At 47.7% G+C, this 10,882-nt stretch overlaps 1 protein-coding gene and 1 non-coding gene across 2 annotated transcripts in view; one reads left to right on the top strand and one right to left on the bottom strand.

Moving 5' to 3' along the window:
* Positions 1-733: 733 nt before the first annotated feature.
* The window catches only part of LOC126214958 (constitutive coactivator of peroxisome proliferator-activated receptor gamma-like), a 30,153-nt gene continuing 20,004 nt past the window's right edge, over positions 734-10,882 (bottom strand). The window contains exon 2 of the mRNA XM_049941593.1: positions 734-2,534. Coding sequence (XP_049797550.1) covers positions 734-2,512 — 1,779 coding nt within the window. The 5' untranslated portion in view covers positions 2,513-2,534. The remainder of the gene's footprint in view (positions 2,535-10,882) is intronic.
* On the top strand, positions 2,944-3,016 carry Trnaa-cgc (transfer RNA alanine (anticodon CGC)). Its single transcript has one exon. It is a non-coding gene; the product is annotated as a tRNA-Ala (tRNA).

The following is a 10,882-nucleotide window of genomic DNA, read 5'->3' as shown; positions in this document are numbered from 1 at the left end:
GGAAATGTACTGATGGATGCAAGAAAGCCGAAATGAGCTTATATATGAAACAAAATATGAGGCAGCATTACTGTGAACAGTAGCACTTTTGTACACCATGGAGAAACAAAGGACTGCAAGACAAATCATTGCTGCTACGCCATAATGTGGCCCTTTGGTGAAACCTAACAGGAAAGATGACCCGCAAGTTTTAGCAGATAGTGCTCTCACTGGAGTTGGTGTCAAAACTGATCGGTGAAATGTTGGGTCAGGTTGACCTGTATGATGTGGCTGCAGAGCTGAGGAGAATAAAATCAGTTAAAATGTCAGTATATTTATGTAATCACAGCAGATGAATTATCTCGAATATATTACAAAATAAAATGTAATTGGGAAGTTAGAAATTGGCCATACTGAATTAACGTGAGGTCTAATAATACCAAGTGGTTACAATTAATCTGGCCATATCCTGAGTGCTGCAGTCATCATAGGGTACTAAAGCGCGTTTCAGCATCCTGTGATATATGCAGACCACAGGCCAGCACTCAGAGTACCGTCTGTTTGGTTATAATGAAACAGTGCATTCCTCACAGTCGATGAGTGTGGCTGCCTTCTATTACATCTAGAAACTTGTGGATCGGGTCCAGGTAGGTAGGGTCCCAAGGAGCGTCAGTCCCAACCCTTGCGAACGACTGGGCCTTAGCCTTGAGGTAGGGTTCGTGGTATGTTTAATTATAATCAAACAGTGCATTCCTCACTGACGATCAGTGTGGCTGCCTTCTATTACATCTAGAAACTTGTGGATCGGGTCCAGGTAGGTAGGGTCCCAAGGAGCGTCAATCCCAACCCTTGCGAACGACTGGGCCTTAGCCTTGAGGTAGAGTTCATGGAAGAACTTCCCATCAAAGTAGGCGTCCAACTGGCAGTCGGCCTCCCGTGGGAAGAACAGTCCGCACACGGCGGCCACATCCAACACGTGCAGGGCGGTGCGGACGAACAGCGTCGACAGGTAAATGGCACGTGGGTCTGGTGTAAGGATCCTCTTCTTGGACAACTGCTCGGCTGTTAAAGTGCCCACAGTGACAGCGACCACGGCAAAGACTTCTGCCTCGTGGCGACTCAGAAGGTTTGCCTCGTGCCGGAGGAAGTGCAGGGCGACGGCTGGCACCACCAGACACTGGGGTTCCAGCGACCTCAGAGTGGACCCGTCTGGATCCGGGGTCCCCACTACCCAGCTGAAGAGCCGCCAGCGTGTTTCTGGATCTCCAGTCCACAGTTTCAGCAGGCCCGGGTGTACCACACTGCGCGGCAGCCGTTTGTCGACGTCCACCTGCAACTGGTATCGGTCTGTGCTGCTGGTCATCTGTTCCTCCACGCGGAATGGGCCATCTCCACTTTCCCACAGCAGCACAGTGTACATTCTGTGCCTCATAGGCTGGAGGACTTCTGCTGTCGTCATGCTACTGTACTTGGCATGTGCCAAGTCTTCGAGAACCTCTCCTAATCTGAATGTCCGATGCAGAGCCACAGACAGTATAACTGCAGGTATCTCACCTGATCTGTGTTTCGCTTCAATGCTCCGGAGCACCTCCGACCACCTGGATCCCTTCACAGCGGCTGCCTCAGATACTTTTGGCTTGTAGTCATACTGGCCAATTCCCGCCAACACGCTCTCGAATAACTCTCGCCACCTGCCACCAAATGCGCTCTGGCACATTTCCTCTATCGTTTTACCCTTCACCAGCTTCGCTACAGCACAGACGAGTTCCTGTAAGTTCTCATAACTACAACCTAGCCGCTTATGCACGTTTTCCAACTCGTCTGTCTCGATTGTATCATTTCCTAAGAACGTCGCAAATGCTGGCATGTCTTCACGCTCGACGCCAATCTCTGAGGCGATGTCTGACGGGCAAAAGCATAACATCCTCACCCCATTGTTTAACTGCAGCCTTCTGTCGAATGTGAACAGGTTTGGTATGTTCTTGTACACCAGAAAATTCCCATTGCTGGACATGACTCCCAGGCAATTTTCGCAACTCGCTGCATACTCGGCAGTCTCACCGTTGTAGTCTCCCATACAGAGACGCACCTCTGTCGATGGTTCGTCCCTGAAGATTACCCGGGCACACGGTACCAACCCTTCGGGAAGCCGAACACGATCCAGCGCTTTACCACCTCCCAAGTGTAGATTTTGCAACCCCTGATTAATTTTCCCCACGTTGTCCTTGGCCATTTGCACCCATTTCTCGTATTTTTCAGCGGGTCTGAGTCCGTGGAAGAAGAACACGAGACGCACGCCGCAGTTTCTGAACTGGCGCACGAAGTTTTTGCACGCCTCCCGGAACTCCTTGTACTGCCCACCACAGCAGAAGTCACAGTTCTCGTACAGATACCACACACACCTGGGTCCATCCACTGCAATCACCGGAACCTGGCCAGTCTTCCTTCTGTGTTCGTCTGCAATCTCCATCAGAGACACTTCTTTGTGCAGCTTTTTAATTCTGACATAACGCATAATCCACTTGCAACCCATGTTTCAGATTCGATCTGTCTCCCTGCAAACAGAAATTGAAAACATTATACCATGACACGTAAAGATAGGACTGTACAATACATGCAAAAAGATATGGAGAACGTGAATACCACAGCTTCTAAAATTTATTGTTTACTCGTATTTTACCGTATGTGTTCTACACTTTTTATCATCAGGTCTAAAAATGAATGATAAACATTATAAGAAACTAAGTACACACATCAAAAAAAGTTTTCCATCACCTCGGTTCCGAGAGTTTCGGAACCTGTACAAAAAATTGGAACATAGAGCACCATAAAAATCATTTTCGCCCTTTTTGTTGCTCATGAAAACCACACGTTGCTTGTTTTAGCACCATACAGCGAGACCATCACATGTGGTGTTCCAGATTGCTCTACACACCAGCACCTCTAACACCCAGTAGCACACCGAGCGAGGTGGTGCAGTGGTTAGCACACTGGACTCGCATTCGGGAGGACGACGGTTCAATCCCGTCTCCGGCCATCCTGATTTAGGTTTTCCGTGATTTCCCTAAATCGCTTCAGGCAAATGCCGGGATGGTTCCTTTGAAAGGGCACGGCCGATTTCCTTCCCCATCCTTCTCTCACCCGAGCTTGCGCTCCGTCTCTAATGACCTCGTTGTCGACGGGACGTTAAACACTAATCTCTCCCCCCCCCCCCCCCCCCCAGTAGCACGTCCTCTTGCAGTGAAGCCTGCCTGTATTCCTCCTGACATACTATCCACAAGTTCAGCAAGGCACTTTTGGTCCAGATTGTCCTACTCCTCAACGGCGATTATTCGGTGTAGATCCCTCAGAGTGGTTGGTGGGTCACGTTCTTCATAAACAGCCCTTTTCAATCGATCCCAGGTATATCCGATAGGGTCCATGTCTCGAGAACACGCCGGCCACTAGTCGAGCGATGTCGTTATCCTGAAGGAAGTCATTCACAAGGTGTGGGCGCGAATTGTTGCCCATGAAGACGCATCTCTCGCCAATATGGTAGCACACTCGGTCGAAGGATGGCACTCACGTATCGTACAGCCGTAACGACGCCTTCCATGACCACCACTGGCGTACGTCATCCCCCATAACGCCACCCCAAAACAGCAAGGAACATCCACCTTGCTGCACTGGCTGGACAGTGTGTCTAAGGCGTTCCGCCTGACCGGGTTGCCTCCGAACACGTCTCCGACAATTGGTTGAAGGCACATGCGACCTCATCAGTGGACGTGATGCCAATCCTGAACGATCCATACGGCATGTTGTTTGGCCCATCTGTACGGCACTGCAAGGTGTCATGGTTGCAAAGATGGACCTCGCTATGGACGTCGCGAGTGACGTCGCGCATCATGCAGCCTATTGTGCACAGTTTGAGTCGAAATACGACGTCCTGTGGCTGCACAAAAAGCGTTAATGAACATGGTGGAGTTGCTGTTAGTGCTCCTCCGAGCCATAATCCGTAGGTAGCGGTCATACACTGCAGTAGCAGCCCTTGGGCGGCCTGAGCGAGGCAAGTCACCGACAGTTTCTGTCTCTCTGTATCTCCTCCATGTCCAAACAACTTTGCTTTGGTTCACTCCGAGATGCCTGAACACTTCCGTTGTTGAGAGTACTTCCTGGCACACAGGAACAATGCGGACGCGATCGAACAGCGGTATTGACCGTCTAGGCGTGGTTGACCTATAGACAACACGAGCTGCGTACCGAGCGAGGTGGCGCAGTGGTTAGCACACTGGACTCGCATTCGGGAGGACGACGGTTCAATCCCGTCTCCGGCCATCCTGATTTAGGTTTTCCGTGATTTCCCTAAATCGTTTCAGGCAAATGCCGGGATGGTTCCTTTGAAAGGGCACGGCCGATTTCCTTCCCAATCCTTCCCTAACCCGAGCTTGCGCTCCGTCTCTAATGACCTCGTTGTCGACGGGACGTTAAACACTAACCACCACTAACCACCACGAGCTGCGTACCTCCTTCCTGGTGGAATGACTGGAACTGACCGACTGTCGGACCCCCTCCGTCCAATAGTCGCTGCTCATGCATGGTTGTTTACATCTTTGGGTAGTTTTGTGACATCTCTGAACAGTCAAAGGGACTGTGTCTGTGATTCAATATCCACAGCCAACGTCTATCTTCAGGAGTTCTGGGAACGCAAAACTTTTCTTGGTGTGTGTATGAAGTGTCTGTTATACTATACTATAGGTAGAGAATGCAGGAAAGCTTTTACATTTGTTGTTGCCAAGCACCCATCGTATTTTTATGGAACTGCAAGCCAGTTTGATGTGTGGTTTACAACTATGAACAGAAATAGATAGCTGGTGGATGGCTGGATGGATGTGGTGGGGGAGGAGGGAGGTGGGAAAGGGTGAAGTAGTGGAGGGGTTCAAGACAGTGGGGTGAGGCGGACTTGGATAGAGGAGATAAGGCAGGGAGAAGGAATAGAATGGGTGATATGAGAGCAGAGTACTCCCTTCCACTCCCCCACCTTTATTTCCCCCTCACTATCCCCATAACCCATTCCATGCTGCCATCCGCTGGGTATCTTTTTATGCAACATTACCCAGTTGTAAATAACTGATGATGGTCGAAGTAGAGAGGATATAAAATGTAGACTGGCAATGGCAAGGAAAGCGTTTCTGAAGAAAGGAAATTTGTTAACATCGAGTATAGATTTTAATGTCAGGAACGTTTCTGAAAGTATTTGTATGGAATTTAGCCATGTGTGGAAGTGAAACATGGACGATAAGTAGTTTGGACAGGAAGAGAATAGAAGCTTTTGAAATGTGGTGCTACAGAAGAATTCTGAAGATCAGATGGGTAGATCACATAACTAATGAGGAGGTATTGAATAGAATTGGGGAGAAGAGAAGTTTGTGGCACAACTTGACAAGAAGAAGGAACCGGTTGGTAGGACATGTTCTGAGGCATCAAGGGATCACAAATTTAGCATTGGAGGGCAGCGTGGAGGATAAAAATCGTAGAGGGAGACCAAGAGATGAATACACTAAGCAGATTCAGAAGGATGTAGGTTGCAGTAAGCACTGGGAGATGAAGAAGCTTGCACAGGATAGAGTAGCATGGAGAGCTGCATCAAACCAGTCTCAGGACTGAAGACAACAACAACAACACCACCCAGTTGTAAAACACTATATTGGGATGTGCGATGAAAAGTAGACACTTTGTTACTTTTTTTTATTTTATGGTCCTCATAACGAGCTTTGATCGAATCAAGTAATACCACAAATACGATTGGTTTTATTCGGGATTTCAATAGAGCGTATTATTCCCCACACTTTCGCTACAAACCCTGCTTCTCAATACAAACTCCGTTCAATGCGGCGACCTTACGCCACCTTACTGGCAGGTCCTGTATGCCTGCATGGTACCACACTACTGCTCGACATCGGAGCCAACGTCTTGCTAGATCTACATCTACATCTACATGATTATTTTGCAATTCACATTTAAGTGCTTGGCAGAGGGTACATCGAACCACAATCATACTATCTCTCTACCATTCCACTCCCCAACAGCGTGCGGGAAAAACGAATACCTAAACTTTTGTTAGAGCTCTGATTTCTCTTATTCTATTTTGATGATCATTCCTACCTGTGCAGGTTGGCTCAACAAAATATTTTCGCATTCGAAAGAGAAAGTTGGTGACTGAAATTTCGTAAATAGATCTCGCCGCGACGAAAAATGTCTTTGCTTTAATGACTTCCATCCGAACTCGCGTATCATATCTGCCACACTCTCTCGCCTATTAGGTGATAATAAAAAACGAGCTGCCCTTTTTGGCACCCTTTCGATGTCCTCCGTCAATCCCACCTGGTAAGGATCCCACACCGCGCAGCAATATTCTAACAGAGGACGAACGAGTGTAGTGTAAGCTGTCTCTTTAGTGGACTTGTTACATCTTCTAAGTGTCCTGCCAATGAAATGCAACCTTTGGCTTGCCTTTCCCACAATATTATCTATGTGGTCTTCCCAACTGAAGTAATTTTAACACCCAGGTACTTAGTTGATTTGACAGCCTTGACAATAGTACTATTTATCGAGTAATCGAATTCCAGCGGATTTCTTTTTGGAACTCGTGTGGATCACCTCACACTTTTCGTTATTTAGCGTCAACTGGCACCTGCCACACCATACAGCAATCTTTTCTAAATCGCTTTGCAAATGATACTGGTCTTCGCATGACCTTACTACATGAGTAACATCCCCATCGTCCATGTACTCATCCTGCATTGCTCCTAACAGATACAAGTCGGATGGTGTGAGATCCGAGCTATAGTGTGGACGAGGAAGAACACATCTTTGAGTACCCCAACAGGTGTTACAGCACTGCCCACAGAGACATCCAGTTGAGCAGCGAGGTGTATGATTGTGATCGGTGGATCACCTCAAACGAGAGGGTCCGCACGTTCCAACAGTCACAACTGCGCGACCAGCCAACACGTGGGATACCGGACAGGTTTGGAGGACCTTCTTGCGAAGAAGACAGACGCCTCACCCAGCGACTCACACCGTGCTTTTGTTCACTGCCAGATTTCCGTAGAGATTCAGCAAGCGGCTATGAAATATCTGTGATGTTCTTTGCCTTTTTTTAATCTGCCAGGAAGTTTCATATCAGCGCACACTCCGCTGCAGAGTGAAAATCTCATTCTGGAAACATCCCCCAGGCTGTGGCTAAGCCATGTCTCCGCAATATCCTTTCTTTCAGGAGTGCTAGTTCTGCATGGTTCGCAGGAGAGCTTCTGTAAAGTTTGGAAGGTAGGAGACGAGGTACTGGCAGAAGTAAAGCTGTGAGTACCGGGCGTGAGTCGTGCTTCGGTAGCTCAGTTGGTAGAGCACTTGCCCGCGAAAGGCAAAGGTCCCGAGTTCGAGTCTCGGTCGGGCACACAGTTTTAATCTGCCAGGAAGTTTCATATCAGCGCACACTCCGCTGCAGAGTGAAAATCTCATTCTGTGATGTTCTTGTTTTCCGCCACAATAAACTCGGTGACAGCTGCTTGCTTGGAACGCACCTCCATAGTAATTTTGAAGGCTACTTATAGAGCCGTCACACATCGGAACTTCATGAAGCCATGGTGGCTGAAGCGAGAATACACTCCTGGAAATGGAAACAAGAACACATTGACACCAGTGTGTCAGACCCACCATACTTGCTCCGGACACTGCGAGAGGGCTGTACAAGCAATGATCACACGCACGGCACAGCGGACACACCAGGAACCGCGGTGTTGGCCGTCGAATGGCGCTAGCTGCGCAGCATTTGTGCACCGCCGCCGTCAGTGTCAGCCAGTTTGCCGTGGCATACGGAGCTCCATCGCAGTCTTTAACACTGGTAGCATGCCGCGACAGCGTGGACGTGAACCGTATGTGCAGTTGACGGACTTTGAGCGAGGGCGTATAGTGGGCATGCGGGAGGCCGGGTGGACGTACCGCCGAATTGCTCAACACGTGGGGCGTGAGGTCTCCACAGTACATCGATGTTGTCGCCAGTGGTCGGCGGAAGGTGCACGTGCCCGTCGACCTGGGACCGGACCGCAGCGACGCACGGATGCACGCCAAGACCGTAGGATCCTACGCAGTGCCGTAGGGGACCGCACCGCCACTTCCCAGCAAATTAGGGACACTGTTGCTCCTGGGGTATCGGCGAGGACCATTCGCAACCGTCTCCATGAAGCTGGGCTACGGTCCCGCACACCGTTAGGCCGTCTTCCGCTCACGCCCCAACATCGTGCAGCCCGCCTCCAGTGGTGTCGCGACAGGCGTGAATGGAGGGACGAATGGAGACGTGTCGTCTTCAGCGATGAGAGTCGCTTCTGCCTTGGTGCCAATGATGGTCGTATGCGTGTTTGGCGCCGTGCAGGTGAGCGCCACAATCAGGACTGCATACGACCGAGGCACACAGGGCCAACACCCGGCATCATGGTGTGGGGAGCGATCTCCTACACTGGCCGTACACCACTGGTGATCGTCGAGGGGACACTGAATAGTGCACGGTACATCCAAACCGTCATCGAACCCATCGTTCTACCATTCCTAGACCGGCAAGGGAACTTGCTGTTCCAACAGGACAATGCACGTCCGCATGTATCCCGTGCCACCCAACGTGCTCTAGAAGGTGTAAGTCAACTACCCTGGCCAGCAAGATCTCCGGATCTGTCCCCCATTGAGCATGTTTGGGACTGGATGAAGCGTCGTCTCACGCGGTCTGCACGTCCAGCACGAACGCTGGTCCAACTGAGGCGCCAGGTGGAAATGGCATGGCAAGCCGTTCCACAGGACTACATCCAGCATCTCTACGATCGTCTCCATGGGAGAATAGCAGCCTGCATTGCTGCGAAAGGTGGATATACACTGTACTAGTGCCGACATTGTGCATGCTCTGTTGCCTGTGTCTATGTGCCTGTGGTTCTGTCAGTGTGATCATGTGATGTATCTGACCCCAGGAATGTGTCAATAAAGTTTCCCCTTCCTGGGACAATGAATTCACGGTGTTCTTATTTCAATTTCCAGGAGTGTATTTCACGGTATCCCACAACAAAGTACTAATTTTTTCAGCCAAAGACTGCTGAGGAAAATGAATAGTGATGCATTACTTACTAGACTTCCCTCGTATACTGTGGAACACAGACTGTAAAATGAACGACAAGTTTTAAAACATTCAAGCAGTTGCGAAGCGATCGTGACAAACGAGTCGGCAGTAGCTTAACATACCCTACTCGCCATTAAAATAGCTTCACCAAGAAGAAACGGAGATGATAAATGGGTAGTCATTGGACAAATATATTATACTAGAACTGACATGTAGTCTGCTAGAAGTGGTCAGTGAATATGTCTACCTTGGCCAGATTATAAATATGAAGGGAGACATAAGGCCAGAAATCTATCGACGCATCAAGCTTGGCTGGCAAGCATTTGGGAAGAATTCAAAAGTGTTCAGATCAAAAAATGCCAGTAAATTTGAAGAAAGCAGTATTTGATCAATGCGTTCTTCCTGTGATGACGTATGGCTGCGAGACATGGACACTGAACCCATTTACAAAAGGGAAACTTAGGACAGCACAGACAGCCATGGAGAGATCAATGCTGGGCTATACAAGAAAGGACAGGAAAAGGGCAGATGACAGCCGGTCTGTGACGAAGGTTAATGACATCTTAGAGAGAGTAGGTTCCTTGAAATGGCAGTGGTCTGGCCACGTCGCAAGAAGAAAAGACAACAGATGGACGAAGCTAGTACTGGAGTGGAGTCCGAGAGAGCACCGGAGGCCTAGAGGAAGACCACCAGACAGATGGGACAAAGACATCAAGAAGATGGCTGGTAACACCTGGCAGAGAACTGCCCAAGACCGTCCCACTTGGAGAAGACTGCTGAAAGCCTACCTGAATCCGCGACTCGAAGAGGCCACATCATTTAATGATTGAATTGGCTGATGATGATGATGATGACATGTGATTACATTTTCACGCAATTTGGATGCATAGATCCTGAGAAATATATTACAGAGTTAAGGATTAATATTTCTGTTATTTAACCCATTCCCTTAAATGGCACAAAACGCATATACTATATTTATAGATTTATTTATTCCTACTCAAGAATTCATCTATGGTATAGAAGCAGTTGTCAAGGAGATATGATTTCAATTTATTTCTGATGCTATTACTGCTGTCTATCAGAAATTTTATTTCATCTGGTAATTTATAGAAAAATTTTAAGGCAGCATGTTTTACCCCTTTCTGTGACAAAGATAGGATAGTTTACGTCTTTCTTTTATCTGGTATCATAATCACGAATGTCACTATTGTTTTTAAATTGGTCCATGTTGTTGAGAACAAATTTCATTAGTGAGTAAACGTACTGTGAGGCTGTTGTAAGAATTGCCAATCTTATAAAAAAAAATGCCTACAAAATGTGCAACTATGAACACCACACATTATTCTAACCAGTTTCTTTGGAGCAGTGAATACTTTTTGTCTAAATGTTGAGTTACCCCAAAATATTGTTCCATATGACATCAGAGAGTGAAAGTATGCAAAGTATGTTAGCTTACTAATTTCTATATCCTCAAGATCGGCAATTATTCTGATTGCAAAAGTTGCTGAACCTAGTCGCTTTAGAACATCCAAAATACGAATTTTACAAGTAAGATTTTCATCTATGTGTACACTCAAAACTTAGTATGCTCTACCCCGTCTACTGACTTCCGTTGATGTGTTATATTTATTGAAGGAACTGTACTTTTTGCAGCAGAAAATTGGATGTACTGTGTTTTTTTTTTCAAAGTTTAGAGCAACCCCATTTGCAGAAAACTAATTAATGACTTTTACAAAGACCTTTTTTGTATCAATTTCAATTGGA

The sequence above is a fragment of the Schistocerca nitens genome, chromosome 12 (assembly GCF_023898315.1).
Source record: "Schistocerca nitens isolate TAMUIC-IGC-003100 chromosome 12, iqSchNite1.1, whole genome shotgun sequence".
Classification (NCBI taxonomy): Eukaryota; Metazoa; Arthropoda; class Insecta; order Orthoptera; family Acrididae; genus Schistocerca; species Schistocerca nitens.
The sequence above is the reverse complement of the archived record's forward strand: the minus strand, read 5'-3'. Positions and strand labels throughout refer to the sequence as shown.